At 38.1% G+C, this 20,442-nt stretch overlaps 1 protein-coding gene across 2 annotated transcripts in view; it reads right to left on the bottom strand.

The window, feature by feature from the left end:
- Positions 1-20,442, bottom strand: part of LOC143352740 (serine/threonine-protein kinase PLK1) — a 44,314-nt gene that overhangs the window by 5,833 nt on the left and 18,039 nt on the right. Inside the window, exons 2-7 of one of the 2 annotated variants that reach the window (XM_076785486.1) lie at positions 6,192-6,296; positions 5,474-5,590; positions 2,858-3,072; positions 2,032-2,461; positions 966-1,450; positions 145-278 (exon numbers count right to left, since the gene is read on the bottom strand). In XM_076785486.1, coding sequence (XP_076641601.1) covers positions 145-278; positions 966-1,450; positions 2,032-2,461; positions 2,858-3,072; positions 5,474-5,590; positions 6,192-6,296 — 1,486 coding nt within the window. The remainder of the gene's footprint in view (positions 1-144; positions 279-965; positions 1,451-2,031; positions 2,462-2,857; positions 3,073-5,473; positions 5,591-6,191; positions 6,297-20,442) is intronic. The other variant, XM_076785487.1, reaches the window with a different exon arrangement.

Here is a 20,442-nt window from a genome sequence, read left to right as displayed (position 1 = left end):
TCACAATTATTGCAAATAATTGTATAGATTAGAGACAATTTTACTGATATTCGTAATTTATTTTAAAGTCATTGAGATTGGTGACATTGTCTTTAATCTATACGATTAATTTTTGGTGTGATAATTTACATTTATTTGTATTACCTTCAGTCATGTAGTTATCCATATACTGGGTGAAACGTTGGAGTAATTCGAGCTTTTCTTGCAAAATAGGTGGAACATTTTCTTCTTTATGGTATCTCGTTAATTCGTCTTCGGTAGTCATATACTCCACTCTTCTTTGCAAACAGAAATCGAATTTAGAAAATTGAACGCGATGAATACAGAAATATTTAACCCCTTGTACTTCGATTTTCAAATTTCTAGACTAGAGTTCCTCTTAACGCTTGCAATTGCACAATTTACTTAAACATAGTCAAATTAATTGTATAGGGTAAGGGACCCAACTACTGTCCCTATATAAATTATATTTATATTCTTAAGCATAATGAATGTTAAAAAAGAGATATATAACGTATATATTAACTGATTCGAATGAAAAAAATGTAGTATCTCTATTTTAATATTCATTATGCTTTAAAAATAAGTATAATTAATATAGGCATAGTAATTGCGTTCCTTACCCTACACTTTGCTATTTAAAATCGTAGGGCACAGTAGAATATTCAGAAACTCTATGATTTTCTTCTGTTAAATTGTTTTAATATTTTGTAAAGGAGGTTTGTAGTATTTAATAAAACATTTTAACAGTTAAGATAGGGAGCAAAACAGATGGTGGTAGCGAACGTGGGTTAAATTGTGTAATAAAGTTATTGAATAGTCTCGTCTAATTTCCACTAATTCTCCAATGTTCCATTGAAAGTAACCAACATTCTTTTATCGTTCTTTAAAATACAAATCTGCAAAGCTTTCAACCACTTTTTAGGACATCCCTGTGTACATTTATTATGAAAGAGGATACTGACCTTCTGTCATGTGTGTAACTAATTTTTGTGTTATCATTGAAGAGAACACCAACAGATTTATCTGAAAGCTGGAAGCTTAGACCGTATTTATTCGAGTAATCGATCCATTTAGTGATGAAAAGCGGTACCACGTCTTCCACAGGCGGAGGATTCTGCATCATATTCTTGTGGTTTATTTCGGTAATGCAAGCCTGCAGCGCTCTATGCATTTGCATACTCTGTGCAACGTATCCCATCTTCTTGTGATCTGGGCACAATATACTGCTCAACCGTTGTCTAAATTTTGGAACCTTTGGAAGCTTGCTGGCCAGCCAACTGATCACTTTTGATCCTTTTCGTAAACTCTTCTGAGATCGGCTCATCTGTTGTTGCGGTTGCTGCGGTTGATGCTGTTGCAGTTGTTGCAGCGGTTGGGGTTGTTGGGTGTGCATTGTTTGTTGCTGGTATGGATGCGATGCCTCTTGTGTCAACATGTTTGGCCAAACCTACAAACATTTAAAAAAAATGTCTTTACACACTGATGAAATCAAAAGTACAAGTTGAAAAGTGTGGACATGTAAGAGTCAAGTTATTTCGCTTATGCTGTGGTATGTAAAGGTTTATCGGCCAGAAGATACTAGTTGTAACTGTATAAAAATAATATACGGTTCGGTACAATAAATTAGATGTGCTGTTTATGAACATTCTATACTGTAGACCAAGCCTGGGCAACTTGCCGCTCGCGAGCCACAGACGACACCTCTCCCTACTTCTGAGTCCCCCCACCAAACTCCATTGTAGTGTATATGTACATGCATACATTCGCAGTCACGCGAGAACGCGAGGCAAAGCACGCGGTAAGGGGCAATATGAAATAGTGAAGGACCGCTAAACTGTTATGTACATAGTAGTAGTTATGTAAATGTAAGGAAAGCTGTTAGTCAATCATTTTTTAAGACATTGCTGCAAAAAGCTACTGCTAGTTGTTCAATATACATACTACTACTTTCAAAGATGGTGCTCGTTTAAAAAAAAATTCATTAATTTAATTTAATTAAGGAGAAGAGGATCGATTGAAGAGGCGTACTTGATTTTTATTGAACTTCTGGTTCCTGGAGGTGGTGGAGTTCGAAGACGGCGACGGTATGGAGTCAATAATGGTTGCGTGCGGCATTTTGTAGCAACAGGTATGGGACAACGAGGCCGGTACGTATTCCTTGGTGAGATAAGCGTGTTCCTTGACCCTCTCCAAGGACGGTCTAAGCTCCGGATTCGGTTGCAGAAGCCATCTAATGAGGTCCTGCCCGCTCCGGCTCGCTATCGTGTCGTCGACTTCCCGATAATGATTATTACATATCCTATCGTAGGTCTCCTTCAACGTCGCCGTATCGAAAGGTGGTTGCCCTACCAGTAGGGCATAAAGTATGCATCCCAGCGCCCAAACATCCGCCTCGTAACTGTACGCCTGTTTATACAACACTTCCGGTGCGATGTAATTCGGTGTTCCGCATATTGTCCTGCGCATACAAATGAATTATTACGATCTCGGTCGGATAAGACGCCAGAACGCGTGTTAATCTCTTTAACTTTGCGTAGAGCACACGCCTCCTTCTCATGGTTGTTTCTTTTTACCGGAGCAATTAGCGGTGAAATTGAAACAGAGCTTTTTGAGTCTGTCTTTATAACTGATTCAATGAAATTTTAGGAATCACAGTTAAAATGCGTGCACAGCAATTTAGTATATTCGATAAAATATAATTTTCCACAAAGAAGAGTAAACATTGCGTTTATTAGTTTTAGGTGTGCGGAACCCTCTAAGTAAACGGAGGATTGAAAGGTTTTCTTGAAACCACAGATTTTCCACTATTTTCAGAGCAGGGTATTGCACAGACGGAAATAGAAAAATAACTTACACACGTCTGCGTTGTCCGTCGGGTCTGGTTGCCAGTCCGAAGTCCCCGATCTTAACGATCATATGATCCGATAGGAACATGTTGCCTGGCTTCAAATCTCGATGAACAACTTTCTGAGAGTGAATATACGCGACCCCTGTTACCATTTGTTTCATGTAGTAGCGTGCTTCCGGCTCCGTGACTTTGCCACGGTACTTCAGCACGTGCATCAAGCTCTGTCAAACAAAAATGACACAGTGTACTGTTGCACTCTGCTAAAAGCTAGTGGGACAATCTACATTCCAAGCTATTGCGAAAAATTCTGATTTATCAGTAGAGTGCAGATTTTGTGCATTTGTGACGAAAATGTATGTGATATTTACAATCTATTAAAATTTTTCTTACAATTAACTTAGAAATTTGTTATTTTACACAATAATCTGCAATCTACTTGTGCCAGTGGTTATGAAAGTGGTCTAATTGTAAGTCAAAATTCTAAACAAATTCATCTGTTTGACATTATATATAATTTCCAAAGCTGTAAAGAAATAGTTTAATTGTGGACATAACAAGAGATTGTAACATATTTTTATATTTTTTCCATTATTTTAGAGTTCCGTGCATTATTTAGTTTCTTGAGAAAACTCTGTTCTTACAATTAGCGTTTTAAAACATCCTAGTCCGCAAAGGGTTAACTGTTCCGCTGTTTAAGGCTAGTCTTCGCATATTATACGAAGGAAATTTGATATAATATGAAGATCCCCGATGTAATAGTTAATTTCCAGTTTCGACATCGTAGTCGGAAGCCATCTAGCAATTTTCTTGTCGGTTTACCACGCGACGAAGCGAATATGTACACCGGTAAAGTTAATGATTTGAGAAGCGGTTAATAATCGAGCGATTAGTTGTCGTTCCAGTGCATCCTAACGGTACAAACAAGTGGACAGATCAGCTACGGAGAGTGCAAGTGCTCGTTCCCTTTTCTGACCGCGGAGGAATACCGTGATTTCGTTCAGCGACGATTCTCCTCTAACAATGTTACAAACACGAGGGACGTTTTCGAATTGAAATCCGCTTCGAAATAAAAATAAAACTAAGAGAACAAGTTCTATTATCGAAGACTAACATCAGTATGTCAGGTATATTATTTTTCCGCATATTTGCCATCGGCTTCGACATATTCTCCGTTTTACTAACTTCTAGCAATTTCCGATTACAGTTTACTTGTTATAAACATTTTATTAGGGAATTGTCACGTTTATTATAATTTGATGGATTTCATTGAAATATAACGAAACAATAATTTATCTAATTAAAGAGCAAAGCTAATGGAATGGGATGTTTTATACGACTATTTTTGTGCAGCGTACAAAGGTTACATTGGATGCTGTATTTTTTAACCGTAGTAGCAATCAAGCCATTATCAAAGACCATTCGAGGCTCGATGCGGTAGTAAAATCAGTTTTCTTACATTAGAGAAGACGTGCGAAGTGTTAACTATTTGCATCCATGCAAATTAGCAGCCTTTGCATGGCTGAATCACGTTATTATCGTCTTTATTCCAACGTACACTGCAGTAATCTACTATCTATATTTTTCGATATAGTCTGCTCATCTTAATAAGCAATATTTTCAAGTACTCCACAGAGGAAATTGGGGTTAAGCCTGAGGATCGAGCTGGCTACAAAGTTAGTTCTTCTATTCATCGATTTGGGTGAAGTTCATCGAGTGCGTCTCTTATTCTTTGAGCATAACGTGCTGGACACGTCCCTTATCTTCTAACCACATTTGTTATCGAACATTTCGTAGTACGTTTTCTAACAAAATTTATTTTTTGTCATTTACTTAAGCATTTCAGAACTGGCTGCATCGTTGCTTTCTATCATAGTGTAACGAATTTGTTTTCTTGCTACTGAAACAAGATTGTATAAAAACATGCAAGTGTAAATAAAATATGAACTCGTTTAACGGGATCAACAGAACGTGTTAAAAGAAAAACTTGTAAGGATGTTTCTAAAAAAAAAAAAAGAAAGTTTCTCATGTTTTGGAACAGAACGGACCAAAAGCTAGCACAACTCTTTCGACCTCAGGTTAAAATATCTTCGAGTACAATGGGTTTCGTGCAAGGAAGGATTTTCCTGAACTAAAATAGACGGTGCCGTGCGGGTCACAATCGACCCGGTCCCAACGATGCGCTCGTCTTCAAAGATTCTGCGCGAGGGTGAAAGGTCCATCGTTGTCGGACCACCGAAGAACGGTTTCAAAGGTTCGCTTGTGAAGCATGTCTATTTCAGGACGAACGTATAAATTCGTGTTGGCTGTAAAGAAACGAGCGACGAAGCAATTCCGTTTCTTTAAATGGACCGTAAATACTGGCGCGGTTCTCTGGGCTTTAAGCGTATGCTTACGGGCCTTTGAGTTAGCTGCGGCTGATCTCTCCGACCATGTTTCCGCGGGGACGAGCAACGAGCTTTTATCTAACAGGTACGCGAACTTCTCTCATTCTTCGAATACAACGGGGATCCCGGGGCCCCCGACGCGAAAGGAGACGGTTGGGAAATTCTTGCGAGCGTATACAGAGAGAATGTACCGTAGGAAACTGCGCTCACGGGCAGGTAGGCATGGGACATACGATACCTTTCGAGGACAGGCTTCCAGAAGCATGTACACGTTCAGGTTATCTTCGAAGTAGTGATACATCTGGACAACGTTCACGTGATTCAGCTCTTTGTGGATCATGATCTCGCGGGCGATCTGCAACCAATAGATCATTTTATTACTGTTTCCGTTATGGCCTGTGTTCATTTGAGAGTAAAACTGTTGCGAGTTACTCTCGAGAGTCAAATTCGTCAGCGTACACGCTATTGAGAGTACTGTCGAAGAGTTGAAAGCAAAATGTTTCTGAAGTACTCTTGAATGGATTCACAAATTGAGAGTACTCTCGAGAGCAACTATCGAGAAAAACTCTTAAATAGACTCAAGCCTTAGGCGTCACGGTCCGGGACCACTAGGACATTCCACATGGAAGAAAATCAGAAATCGCTTCAGGGTCAGATTATACTAGGCAAATTCTGCCGACAGAATTTGGTTACCCTGTATTTGTATCTAACGGTTATACACCCTCCGAGTCTGACTTGCCTAGTATAACCTGACACGCAAAAGAACAATAACATTTTAACGCTACGTTTATGGGACACTGAAAGTGACCGTTTTACATTACTTTATACATTAACAAGAATGTATCTATCCAAACTTTTAGCCGTTCTTTTTATAATGTACGCACAAAGAAATAATCTTGTTCGATAATTCCTCACGGAAGCATCTTTATAGTCTCATTAAATAAACTTGTACGAACCTTTTGCATGTGAATCTTCTGCATTCGATTTTTTGGAATAATTTTGCAAGCGTATTGATTTCCATTGCTGACGTCAGTCATCAGGTAAACTCTCGCAAAACCACCCTGCAAACAGAAATGAAGCAAACCTCAATAACATTAGATTGAATTTAATTATTTCGACAATAATCAACGTAAAGCAACAGTCCATTAAACTTAATTACATTATTCTATTAAAATTATTATAAATCAACTATAATATTTGTATACTCTAGTATACATTTCAATTATTGTGTGATAAAATCTAAACTGACAAAGTTTGCATTTGATCCTGAATTTCATAAGTCGCGTAATGGATGTAACAGATTTCTCTTTAGCACAGATGTATGAACTAATCTAATAGTAGATCGGTATGTAGAGACGGATTTTTCATTGCATAATTGTAGAAATGTATGCTGTAGTGTTACATATCATCGCACTGGTTCTCAATTTTATTCGATATCAGAAATGATTAAAGAACGAATATAATATTCAGTTCCTTGAAATGTCCATTTCGACTGATAAAACATTCAATTCCTTATTTCTACTCATTATTTTTCCACACTTTCTCTGTAGAATATACTGACACAGTTTCGCCAAAAAATTTGAAACACTTTGCCCGATCGATAATCTCTCGGAACGAGTCGCCCGAGATATGAGGAAAGTCGGTAGCACGAAACAAGATGGAGGAAGATAAAAAATGATGGTCTTTCAAACGAGAACCCCAAACTAGATTCTACAATTTCTCCGACAGCATCCGTTTGGCGTTGCCGGAGTGAAAGGTTTCCGTCCTCTCCGGAACGCTTGCTTTCGTTCTTCAGGAACATCTTTCAATTATCTTTTATTGCTTCGCCACGGTATATTTGCTGGCGATGAAAGTAAAAACAGTTTCCACGACGCTGTGCCACTTCAGGGGTTTTGCAAATCACGCATCTTTCGCACGGAAACTCCCCCGGTCAAACAAACTGTGCGAGCATAACAGGCATCCGTCTCGCTTTCGAATTACAATAGAAGAGAGAACTATGCATGCAAATGTTTATTCATATACTAAGTATTTCTTACTACATTTTAGTCGGGCCAGCCCATCTATGTTTGCTTAGCTTTCAAGATGCTTGCTAGTTTTTAAAACGAAACCATGTCGTTTGACAAACAATTTTACCTCGGAGTCGGTGTTGCCAGATCAAGACTCGTTCCCCCACTCTAACTTCCCTTTCTACCGCGCTATTCACGTGACGCGTTCCGTCTTTGTCGTGTATACTTCGGTACAGGTGGAGAGAAAGTAACTTTTTTTCCCTCAATTCATGCTCTCTCCCCTCATCTATCGACACTGCAACGATGTTACCTCTATTGTTATGAACTTGAAATTTTCATCTAGTTCTTGTACTTTCAACGTCACGCTCTTTGCGATTTATTCTTGCATTTCTCGTGGAAAGTTCACCCGGCGTTAGTCAGAATAGAAAAATCGAATTCTGTTTCAATATGCATTGAAAAGCGCATTGAAAAGAATTGGGCCGTTAACTCATAATTAAATCACATGGTTTTTTGCGCTAAAAACGCTTCAGAACGTAAAAAACGCTTTCATTAAACCTAACTCGAGCACATCCAACGAGCGCGGCTTAATGAAATTTATTTCATCACGCTCGTGAAATGTTGAACTCGTTTTCTTCCGTTCTCGGGAAGGATTCGAGAAACGCGTGGGCCCGTAAAGAATTCTTTCGCTGCAATGCTCTTTGTGTTTTGTCGAAGGGAAAACGAAACTGTTGCAGGGCTCGCCCTCGTTTCGAGCCCGAGCGCGTGTAAAAACGCTTTTGTGCACGAGCGACGGCGAACGGCAGGAAACGCGGGACAATGAAAATTTAGGGATCGCGAGAGACGAAGATTACGTTGCGATCACACTCGTCCCAGAAGTCTCGTTAAACGTCGGCGAAGCGACAGATGAAAACAGAGACGTTGTAATATAATGAAGTTCGTCATGCGATCGCTCGTAAATACAAACGGCCGAACAGCGTCGCCGTTCTCCCCGGTTAAAAAGGGGGTGCCGTGCATTTACTGGGCCGATCGCCAGAATAACTCGTTCGAAAATATCCCTCGACATTACGAAAACTTCGTCTGTCGCGGCTGTGACGTCACGTGATCGAAGGTACAGTATTATCCATTCGGCTAGGCGATTACGGCACCCGGAGAGACCAAATGAAATTTTTAACGTTCACGGGCGGACACGCGCTACCATATCGTATTCAAATGGAACAAATTAAACTTTCATTTCCTTTTTTTTTTCTATTTTTTATCAGTCATTATTTACGATTCAACGAGACTTGTCTAAAAACTATTGAACTCTGGATTTTCATGAAAATCCTCATCTTTAGAGCAAAATATGCATACAATGGGTTTCGTATTCAGTTAGTTTTGTTGTATTGACATTGTCTTCTTTATTGAATATTTTCCCAAATGAAGTTTTTTAACGATTAAACGCTATCATGCGCCTGCCATCGTACAGTATCCGCTACTGCACATTTTACAACCACTCTCATCACAATTTAAACCTCAATTGCAATGAATTAAATTTTCATTTCCTTTTTCTTTCTCTTTTATTATTTATAAGCTGGCGATTTAATATGAAACTCGTTTAAAAATTTCGATTGAAATGTATATTTTCATGAAAATTCGCGTTCAGAGTTCCATAGGCGCGATTAAAGCCTAAATAAAAGACTAAACGAATCATATTTTTTGTTGCACATATTACAAGCACTCTTCTTGCAATTAAAAGCTTAAATAAAACGATCTTCCATTTGCCTTTCATTATATTTTATTACTACTTTACATGTTACCGATTCTTTGAAACTCATTTGCAATGATTACACTGTGAATTTTCACGAAAATCCGAATTTTTAAAACGTTATATCGAGAATTCAGAGTAGAATGATCCTTTTAAATCCATGATTTAAAAGAACATGGAATTTAACGGAGATTACTTGCAGTCTAGTTTTATTCTGATTGTTAGTTTACCTCATTAACGTTCAAATATTTCTGAACTAATTAAAATGCCTATAAAACCTATGATAAATGGGAATTTCAAACGTGCCACGTCTAGTTAAAATTTCATCCCAAACAAAAAAGGAATGTAATTAGATCTTTAATGCTATTTTAATTTGTACGTATAGCAATCAGGTATCTGAATCGTTCAAATCGCAAAATAATTTCATACATCCTTCTATTTACAGCTGTAATGACTAGAACTTCTTCGACTTTAATAACTTCCTAGTAAAGCAAAAAAATTTATATTTATTACATGTTTACATTTAATCCTTACATATTGGTAACCGATGAATGAAATGTTATTTCGTTTTAAAAGGGAACCAGTTTTATCCAGAAAGTCTTTTTACACGTTTTAATGTTTACAGGTAAGTTTTACCTCATTCAATTTAAATTGATAAGACGCAAGTGTTGTTCATTGTATTCGGAACTAAAAAGAACTAAAAAGAAAAATGCAGAGACTTTGGAGCCAATCTTATTTTGCTTGTAATGCTTATTCTTCCAAATAATAGCATGGATAGACTAAACAGAAAAAATGCAAAGAGACAAGTTAATGGTTGATCCTGTTTGAAATCCTGATTTCGAGTCGGACTCGATACGGTATTAGGAGTTACGCGTCAATTCGTTCTGCAGAAACAAGGTGAGGTGAAAACTTTTGCACGGCAGTGTACGCAGGAGGAAAATCACGTGCTGACGAAGAACGAAAGATGAAGAGAAATGTGAGAATCAGCGGAACGGGAAATTCCTGCAGCGTCTAGCCGCGGTCGTCACGCGATTTAAATTGCTCTCGAAACATAGCCGCTGACGTTACGTTTGGTCCTTGCTCACGGTCAGAAAATGGATCGTCCCGACAACGTGAATTTTTTATTTAGCCTACGTCAAAGCGCGACGTAGGCAACCCGGACCGAAATGAATTTTCAACGCTCCGGAGAGCTGTCCGTGGCCCATACAGGCTGTAAAACAAGTATAGGCCACCAGGAACTATGTAAAATTCTTGAAACTTCACCAAGAAAACGTGACTCGTATACCGTGTATGGTCAATGATTCACCTACTGTAATAGGTTACGGAGATACAACATAGTTAAACGAAAAAACACATTTATCTGGGAATGCCCTTTCTCAATTCAATATTTTTCTATCCATAAAAAGATCCTTCCATTTTGTGTTACAAAGTATCAAGAAATAACTGTGAGCAAGTACCTAAGTACTATCGATAAAATTCTACTTTGTTGTTGTCAATAAATAACTATTGGAGAATACAGAAGCATACAATAAATATAAACTTTCTTCTCCTTCTTTTAGAAAATTGTGAACGTCAAAGAAGTTGTAATCCATATAATTGAAATTGTATAAAAATGTATCGACATTGTATGGAAGTTGTTCACCTACTAATTCATTCAGCAACAAATTGACTATTATCTCCGTTTAATTATATTAACAGTAACTTTTTTCAACACGTCCAAGCCGGCGCTGCTATTTGTCTTTCACTTTTATGGCAATTTTTTCTAGTTGCTAAACAAACTACATTTTTGGTGGTACCCACCGTCTGATGGAAATTACGCGGTTCAGTCTAATATTAATTAGACGATTTTATATTATTTTGCAAGTGATTTCTTCAATGATTTAGTTGCAATGTTGCAACTAACGAAGATTTAATAAACACATTATTATTAACGTCAGATCCCTACATATCGTCCATAAGGGTAAAATCAAATAATAAAAAACCAAAATCGTTGGACCCAGAAGCACTAGAACTAATAATTTAATAAATGAAAAAACAGTCTAAAAGTCTATCATTTACCTATTACCAATTTAATAGCGTAATAGTAAAGGTAAGTTTCATTGAAAGTATTCTTTGCATTTGGTACCATCCATTATTATTATAACTTAATTTTAATATTATTTTTTATTCGTGATTACTTTAATTAAGATATTCCATATTTGTACGCGGTAGATATAAAAAGATTTCTCGAAACTACATTTTACGTGTCCCATAAAACATTACATGTATGAAACATAAATATAATACTTCAAAGTAAAAAATAGTTTGAAATATTATATTTAAACAATTTTTCTTTTCATCAAAAATATTAATGAGAATAAATTAAAAATTATTGTTTAACAAATGCAAAACCTATTCAATTATCAACCATTAAAAAATGACCATTTTTTAAATATTTTTAGTGAAGATTTCATTGCAATATCTCTAATAGTTCAAAATTTATAACAAAATGTCACTAAATTCTTCGATCCGGACACCACTGTGCGGCGTGAACGTGTTCAGACTTGTTTCCCACTCTATCCTTCACCTTCTACGATGCTATTCCCCCACGTTTTCGCTACGGCCCGGTCCCGTGACGCGTTGCGTCTCTGAGAGAGAGAGAGAGAGAGAGAGAGAGAGAGAGAGAGAGAAACTTTTTTCCTCATCACTGGCCCAGGGCAAAAAAATCGCCGCCCGTACGGGCAAACGCGTGCAACCGTAAAATAAGTCGCGCATGGAATTGATCCAAAAAAACCCCTCGATGAAGCCCGTATAAATGAGCAAATTTTTCGTATGGAGCAAACGCAAAATTTATAAAAATTGGACATGTTTGATGGGCTCAGAGTTCTTCCTTGTTCTAGCAATGTAGATCCTAGTAATGTCACGGCGACCACCGTACTAAGGTCAATTTACACTATACGGCACGGACCGGTACCGACACGATGAAACATTGAAACATGCGTTTTAAATGGAACCGTTCACACTATACTGCACGGACCGGTATGTACCGTCGACGTAACGAACCGGCACCGACCAAAATTATGCCGAAGAATGTTTTGCCGTTTCGGTTCTTGCCGGTGCATGTCGATACTGCGCTGTTTTAGCAGAGTGAGAAGAGAAGAGTTAGCTATAGTTTCTCGTCGCTGTCCGAACCACTCATTTTGACGATTTTACGTCAACTGACGGTTTGTCGCCGGAGCAGTGTAGACATAAAGCATAAACTATCGTGCCAATGCCGATGCCCGTTCGTTCCATTGACGTTACGTGCCTGTTCGTGCCTTATAGTGTCAATCGACCTTTACTCTCCTCATTTTACCCAACGTATCAGCGTTAAACGCCGCGAAGAATGTCTCCAGAATAATTCACCATAAATACTAGACCACCCATACAGTTTAGAGTAATTACACCCGGTAAAACACGACACACGTGTATTTTTAGAAACCGCCTGGCAGCACCACCGAAACGCATTCCGTACGCGTGTTTCGATCCTCGTCGCCGTCCTATTAAATAAGCATCCCGATGAAGAAGAGTCATTGTACCTCCGTTTCCGTTTAGCGAAATGGACCGACACGGATTTTAAAATAAGTGGCTGCACGATTCCAACAACACGTGCAACAGCTGCGAGGAAACGGATGCTCTGTTTGTGTTTTCAAAAGGCTCGCCGATTCGTCTTCGTCGAACGAAGCTCTGCCATGATCACTTCGGGAAAAGTACTTCATAAAAATTTTAACTTCTCGTTATCGAGCGATTATAGACCGATTGTGAAGAGATGAAATTAAAAAATTTAACAGATACGGCAGTAAGTTCTTTACTCTTTGCTCTGATAATTAGGAGCATCTCGATGTGGAAGATCTTGGAACACTGTTAAGCTTCTTACTTACTAAATCTTAAATAACAACTTCGATTCCCACTAAAAGAATTTTTGTAGTCTTTCTTTTTGTAATCTTTATTGCAAACTCTTTGTTTTATTTTAAGACACAGAAAATTCGAAAAAGAGTCTTAAAACCAGTTGAAACGTTTTCAATTCTTACAGAATCATTTTGAGTAACCTTCATTCAAACTTGTGCTTATGGTCTATATGTTTCAACAGTTTTGCTGTCTGTTTCAAAAAGTTATCCTATGTAAAAAGTCTATAATGATACGAGATTTTTAATCGTTCGAAGTCACTCTCGAGTTCCACTTTTATTTCGATCGATACGGTCGCCTAGTTGCAAAAGTAACAGGCATGATTCGAGGTAAGCGACATGACTAAACGGAGAGCACGTGTTGCAAGTTCGAATGTAACAAACTCATTGATTGCCGCGCACCGATATCACTGCCCCTTTATTTTCAAGCAAACTCGCAGACAGCTCGTTCCACGTGCAGACGCGTCTAAATTTACATATTCGATTTGACAGACGGCCAAAACTGTTCCTATTTATCACTGAATAAGGAGCGTGCGAAACTTCAACAGCGACTTCGTTCGAAGTGTCGCATGGGAATCGCTCTAATTTTGCGCCGTTCTTCGCCTTTCATTTACCTTGACCCCATTTTCACCTCCACTGCCATTTTTTTCATCACTTTTCCTCCTTTTACAGTTTCTCCGTTCGTGATTAATAGGTTAATCAAAGAGTTTACTTCTGCTTCTCTTCGTTCGCGGGACACAGATTACACACTCGGGCGACTTTCTTACGAGCTTACCACTTTCTAAAGCAGCAATCGTTTGTAAGAACTACAAAAATTATTGTTATCGTACTCTTTCAATTTTCTTCTATACAAATTGTATTCGTTCGCATGAAAAATAGATTGGTACAACGCCAGCAACATACATATACTGATCGAATTGATTCAGCTAAAAAATAATTGAATTTACAAATAGTTTTAGTAATAGTTCTAGTTATATGCCGGACTCATTTCCCATTTACACCGATATTTCATTATCACAGTTTTATTCACTATTATGTCATTTCTGGTTTCATTTTAATCAGAAAAATGCCACGAATATGTTGGTAAAAGTTTCATAAAAAAATTACGAAAAATAAAGAAGTTTTGTAATTGGATTAGTAGTGGTCTTTTGGTCTCACACCGATATAGCCAACAATGTGTGGCCTACTCCTCGGCGACGACGGCTCTCGAGCTTCGCTGTCCGCTTCTCCGTGCAACATTATATGGAAGACGGATATTCCTTCCGTTTGAACGTCAGTCACGTTTGTATGTCATAGGTTTCTTATGACTTTCACGCGGGATGACTCTTAGGTTTCCAACCTAAGTATATGTGTATTTCAAATAACACGCTCGGCGAGAACCACCGATTTCGTATGAGTGTCAGTAAAAAGAACGGCGATACTGACATACAACGAGATATCACTGTATAGGCCTGGATAGTAAATGTCGCGGGATTATCCCTAGTACCACGGGGTACATATACACCGTGAGGGGCCTTGAAGCTCGAGAGGCCTCGGACGCCGAGGTGAGTAAACATAACACGGTTCGGCTATGTCTCCTGGACGATACACGACGCTGGTTACGACTCGTGTTGTTGACATATACGTATCGCGAATTCACTGTGTTTCAGATGAGGGTAGCTCTATGCGGCTTGACTTTGTTGAGAATTATATCTTACGTCGCGCGAGCTTATCCCCACCGCTACCGCAACGGGTCACGAATGTCTCCGGCACAACATACGGAGGGTTAATTCATTTATGAAGTGGTAGCAAAATTATTTTAAGAAAATTATTGACCAAATAAGCTTTGAAATATATAACAATGCAAGCAATAAGATTTGTTAGAAAAAATATTTGTAAAGTGCGAAGCGAAGCGATTCGACCTGCACCGACCTAAATATACAAGTGACTATTATGATCCATCAGAAATTTTCGTTCTATTGTCTCAGAAGTGGGAGACGAATGCTGACTTCTGTGATTGACTGTACAAACCGTAGACTTGCATAGCAGAAACAGAAGCGTAGATCAACTTTCGCAGTTTACAATTCGCGACATACCTGGGCAACAATGTTTAATCGAATGAATAGGATCGATTAGAGAAAAAAAAAATGAATGGCCTGTATATGGAATGTTTTCTTTCGAATTGAATCTTTGCAATCGACGGTGTTCACGCATACCAGAGAAACCGGTCGCGAGAATTTTCTCGTTGTGGCCGGTGCATATGAACGGTGATCAGCATTTAAAATTTTTGCACCTCCGACAGAAACGGGATTTCCTAAGCGGACACGTGAAGCCAAAATGGCTTCGTGTGACAACTTGTCGCCCCAGAAATCGAACAAGGTTAACGAATCGCGGTACTCCCTTCCTTTACGTAACGTGGATCACAAATCCTACGTTAGATCTTATCAACCATTTGTAAGAATTTCCTAATTTGTTTCAAACAATTCCTCGACAAAATCGTTCTTGTACGTCCATCATTCTAATAAGTATGTCCACCTGGTTAATAAGACTGGTTAATAATAATTTATTCGTAATTATAAAACTTGCCAAGCTTCCATTTTGTATTCATCTCGTTACGCTCAATCGTTTGAACAAAATTAGAAAACGAATTTTTTCTTTTGTGTTTTTAATGATAAAGCAGCGATTTTTCCGGAGCTCGTTCTTTCAGTTTTTCATGAATGGTTTCAAAAATCAACATTTTATGTTGGAATTTAAAGGAACAGCCTAAAATATTTCTTTCAGCTTATTAAAATCATTTGAAGAAAATGGTGATTTTTATTTGATGAACGAAGGCGGCAAAGCAAAATGGATGGTCCGTACTCTGATGTACTACTGAAATTTTCTACATTTTATATCCACGCTGTATATTATGAAGTCAGATTACGTAACATATTGGTTTAAATTACAGCATACTCAGATTACCTTTTTCTGTCTCGATTAGTACGGACGTTTTAAAAAGTTCATGCAGTAATCAGATTAAACGTGTGGGTGTCAACGATTGAAAAATCCTTCGATGAACAACTTGTTATCCGTTGATTGCAAAACCGTTTGTTCATTATGTCTACAGTTCCCGCAAAGGTCAATAAGCTTGTCTAGCACACGAGTTTCCTAAGTCCTTCGAAACGTGTTGAAATCTGGCAGACGCGGATAAGTGTCTGATGGGAAGACGGTACCGTGAAAACAGACCGTTGTCCTCCACACAAATTTAGGTTTGAAACTATAATTGTGCTTCGTGCCTCACCGTGTGTTACTGTTGAATCGAGCACCAGCAGCTCGGCGTTGCTACCGAGTAAACGCTCGAAGGCCGAGATACGCAATAATTACTTAATTAATGACCGGTAGTGTGTCCACGGTAAAAGCTGGACTTGAACTTTCAGATGCTGCTCCATTGCCAACGGAACGGTAACCTTCACGAAAAAGACTATCCTCACCGTAAATTTTCTCAACGAGACGTCATCGTTCTCTCGTTCTTCTTTTCTGTCTAATATTCTGCACTTTTCTTACGAGGTAAAAGTATATCGGTCACCGCCACGGTTATCATCAAACCGTGCAGATCTGTATACGTTCGCGCAAATTGTAGTTCCCAACCCGCTCGATAAAATGGAGATTTTGATTAACTTCGATGTTAATTTCCGCTAATTTTCTTTTCTTCAATTTCGTAGCTGACACCGTGAATTTCCTCCGAGTACGCGTTAAAAGAGGATTCGGACGAAACTGGTAAACCGCAGCTTCCACGGCAACTTCGGGCGCAAGCAGCGCACGATGAAGATATTAAAAGCTCTCCTCGATATCGAGCCTTGGAATCAATAGGAGACGTTTGTTTAATTGAAGCAGAATATACAGGGCGCTTAAAACAACTGGGTCAAGGTACACTTCTATTCCGAGCGAACTGCGGAAAAAATCTTAGAAAGAAAATTTTTGCTTTAAGCGGACGTGTTTCCGTTCGAACGCCTTTCCGCATTTAACGGAAACTACAAACTTTGCATGCTTCGTATTTCCCATGTTGAGGGATGTTTGAACTAACATCCAGAATTTTGTACAAGCAGTTTTATTGAAAATTTATAGAATTATTACTGTTCCTTAACCAATTGGTTTTTGAAACGGAACTTGTGCTCATCTTTATGATTGCGACTATAACCGTAATCGTTTCAAATAAAGAAATTCAGATTACTCCAGTCCAAGAACACCAGCGCCAATCGTTCTAATCCGTGCTTCCACGTACAGAGAAAACCGTCCTACATCAAGTATGTTTAACTATACATAACTATTATAGATGTCGATATCTATAATCATTTTGCGCATAAAAGGTACGCGCCGGAGCAATAAAGAATTCATTACCAGACTGTGGATTTTATGTACTTGTAAAATCTGAATTATATTGAGCATTGAACTTTAAAAGTCCCGTCCTTACATTTATAGTCTTAACGTACAGTTATCGTAATTATCGGACCAGTATTAAAGGAAATAAACTGTTCAATTCCCGTTTATCTAAGCGAGTCCGCGAGAATGCGCGTTCGCATAATAATCGACGGTATACACACACATTTAACCTTACGAGATGTTTTAATCTCCGTGTGTAAGAATTACAGCTAGAATTATGATAAACTGTCAGCGAGATAGTAGTAAATACATTAGTTACACGATAATGACGCGTATACGTATGTATTATAAATAATAGGATGATAGGTTTAATAACTAACTCGCGTTAGACTTAATAACAGTGCGTGTTATCCGATGCACCTCGTTCTTGCATACCTTTGCTTCGTTTTCAGTTTATTCTATTCGACTTCAATCAATAATTTTTTAATCTTACGTTTCCCAGGCGTTGTTTCATGTTGATTTTCATATTTCTGTTCTTGCGGTTTTTGCGTCCGTTTGCGCTGTTATCGTTATAACTATTAAATATCTTACGAGTATCCTCAAGCATCGAATCGATAAATGTTTCATGGACGTCGTGCAGTCGCTGTCAATATTTTTCTTCGAGACAGGGATAATAAATTTCTCCCGAAGGTGAAATACGTGGCCATCGGTCGTCATTCTGACGTCAGCTACTGAACGCAACGTGCATAATCCCGCAAAAGATCAATGACTTTGAAAACTGTGAGCTGAATCCGTAAAACGACAGACGGTAAATGTTGTCACGCTCTTTGTTATGAAAATCAGTACATAAATATAACCAGTTCCAATTTAAAGCGTTAGTTAATAAATTAAGGCAGTGATTTTTCAGATTATACAACTACAATTATTAAACTCCCGTTTATGTAACTAAATAATCTGCCTTGCACATCAAATAAATACAACAGTTATGCAACTTTATTCAAGAGTCATTCTATACTTTCTAATGGTGCTTTTGCTTATAAAATGTTTGTTATTTGTTCATTTACATAATAGAAAGGATCTCAATATTTTCATTGGGTTATACTTGATCGTTAATAGAGTTCTCTCGTATTCATGTATTATTTGATTATCAGATACATAATTAGAAGGAACAAATGTATAATATGTGTAAACCGAGAAAACAGATATAATAGGAATGCTATGAAATTATTTGAGGTAACAAGCCCGAATAAAGTTGTTTGAGGATGCCACTTTCGGTAATTGTTAACTATGGGTTAATACGAGTCAAGTGAAAGTTATTCACGTTCTCGCATTCCATGTTTAGCATTATTATCTAACAAAGCTTATAACGGGAAGGTGGTCTGTTACGCACAGACCTGAGAGTAATATTATTTAACCACGCCGTCTAATATAGTAAATTTTCACGTCTTGCATATCTTTTTCAATGGGAAGCATTACAATTGCATTTTACTTCATTTGCACACATTTTTCCTTACAGATACAGAAATGTGTAAGCAACTTACGAACGAGTAACAATCATTTGTTTCTATTAAAATAAAGGAATAAAAATTAAGGAGAACACCAACCAAAACAAAACCATATCTTGAGAATTAAATAAAGTATCTCTATATTAATTTCCTAAAAATGTTCTTTTAATTCTGCTTCCTCTAATCTAGTCCTTTAGGTCACCATCTTAACTCATCTTCGTTAGAAAAGATAAAGACTAGACCGCGGATCTTCATGCAAAATAACGGAAGCAGGAATTCGATAGAAAATAATTTTTTCCCCTAATAGTTCTTTCACATTGAAATAAACGCATAAAAATCCGCAGTCTAATAATGACCATTGTATAAAACCAGATCGACGTATAAAATTTGTTAGAATGAACTCACAAAATTTAACCCTATGTAAGACAAAATTAAAAATAATTAAATAGCGTCTTTTCCTAGCAGATAAAAATTAGAAAATGTTTACTGGCAAACATGTACTTAACACTTTTGGAGTGATAAAGGTTAATGCAACATTTAACTGAAGACAGTGGCATGCTCGCGTGTCAGAATGAATCATTAGGCATGGATCTACGGTTTACATCATCATTCCAGGAAGAACAGAAAAGAATGATTAGAAACTGACGACCCGTAGATGGCATATCTATTAAGAATACACATATCATCGAAGGAAGAAGATAAAGATAGCAGCGCTGAGAATAAAGTAAACAGCCTTGGAGAATATTTAAACTGCCAAGAATTACTCGGAAAGAATGTATAAAACCAAACAGGGAATGGAACTGCACCGTTTGAGTACCGAATTATTCACCGTGTCCGACCATTAATTAATAGAATCGCAAACAGTGATTCATTTTTTGAAAAGTAGAAGAAATAATTTCACGGTACGCACGGCTATAACCGAATCGCAGATTCTTAATGCGCTCTTACATGCACTGAGTGTAACAAAACAAATATCGTTCATACATATTTGTGCATAGTTGAACGAAACTTCATTTCCCTTAATGGACGGCGATGAATCAAAAACAAAATGAAACCGCAGTAAATTAAAGTTTATATTCCATCATTTTTCAAGGACTTTGGCGGTCTCTAAAATGTATCAAATGCCGCAGTTTATTAATGTCTAGCAGAACGTTCGTTTCTCTCGAACCCTTTAATAAAAGATGGAAATTTCGGTTTCATTCTCGTTTAATTCAGCAGCAATGGAAAATTCAGATCTGCATAAAAATCCCGCGGCCCGCTAATAACGTCTCGCTCTCATTTTAATGGCCCGCTGTATTTACGGTCGTTCCGCTAAAGCGTGTCTAAGGAACGAACGTACCCCGGTTCAGAAACGCCGCGACAGCTATTAAATATTCCGCTATTCCGTCCAACGAACGGTTCGGTGAAAAGACTTAATTGGTCAGTTTAAAGCTGTCCGGTTCCTCTAATATGAATTACTCGAGAGGCGACCACTGCTTTTATCTCGCGGCGGTTTGACTTTCTATTATTCTACGGACAGAGATAGAGAAAACGTTTCTGTGGATCAGCTCGGAGAGATGAGGACACCGGGAAAATGATGCAGCGCGGGGGAGGAGGAGGGGGAGGTAGCGCGCATTTTAGCGGCTTCGAGCAGAAAATTCACTTTGTTCTAACTCCAGTGGCCCGGACACCAGGTCAGATTCCCTCGTAAT

The sequence above is a fragment of the Halictus rubicundus genome, chromosome 3 (genome assembly GCF_050948215.1).
Source record: "Halictus rubicundus isolate RS-2024b chromosome 3, iyHalRubi1_principal, whole genome shotgun sequence".
NCBI lineage: Eukaryota > Metazoa > Arthropoda > Insecta > Hymenoptera > Halictidae > Halictus > Halictus rubicundus.
The sequence above is the reverse complement of the archived record's forward strand: the minus strand, read 5'-3'. Positions and strand labels throughout refer to the sequence as shown.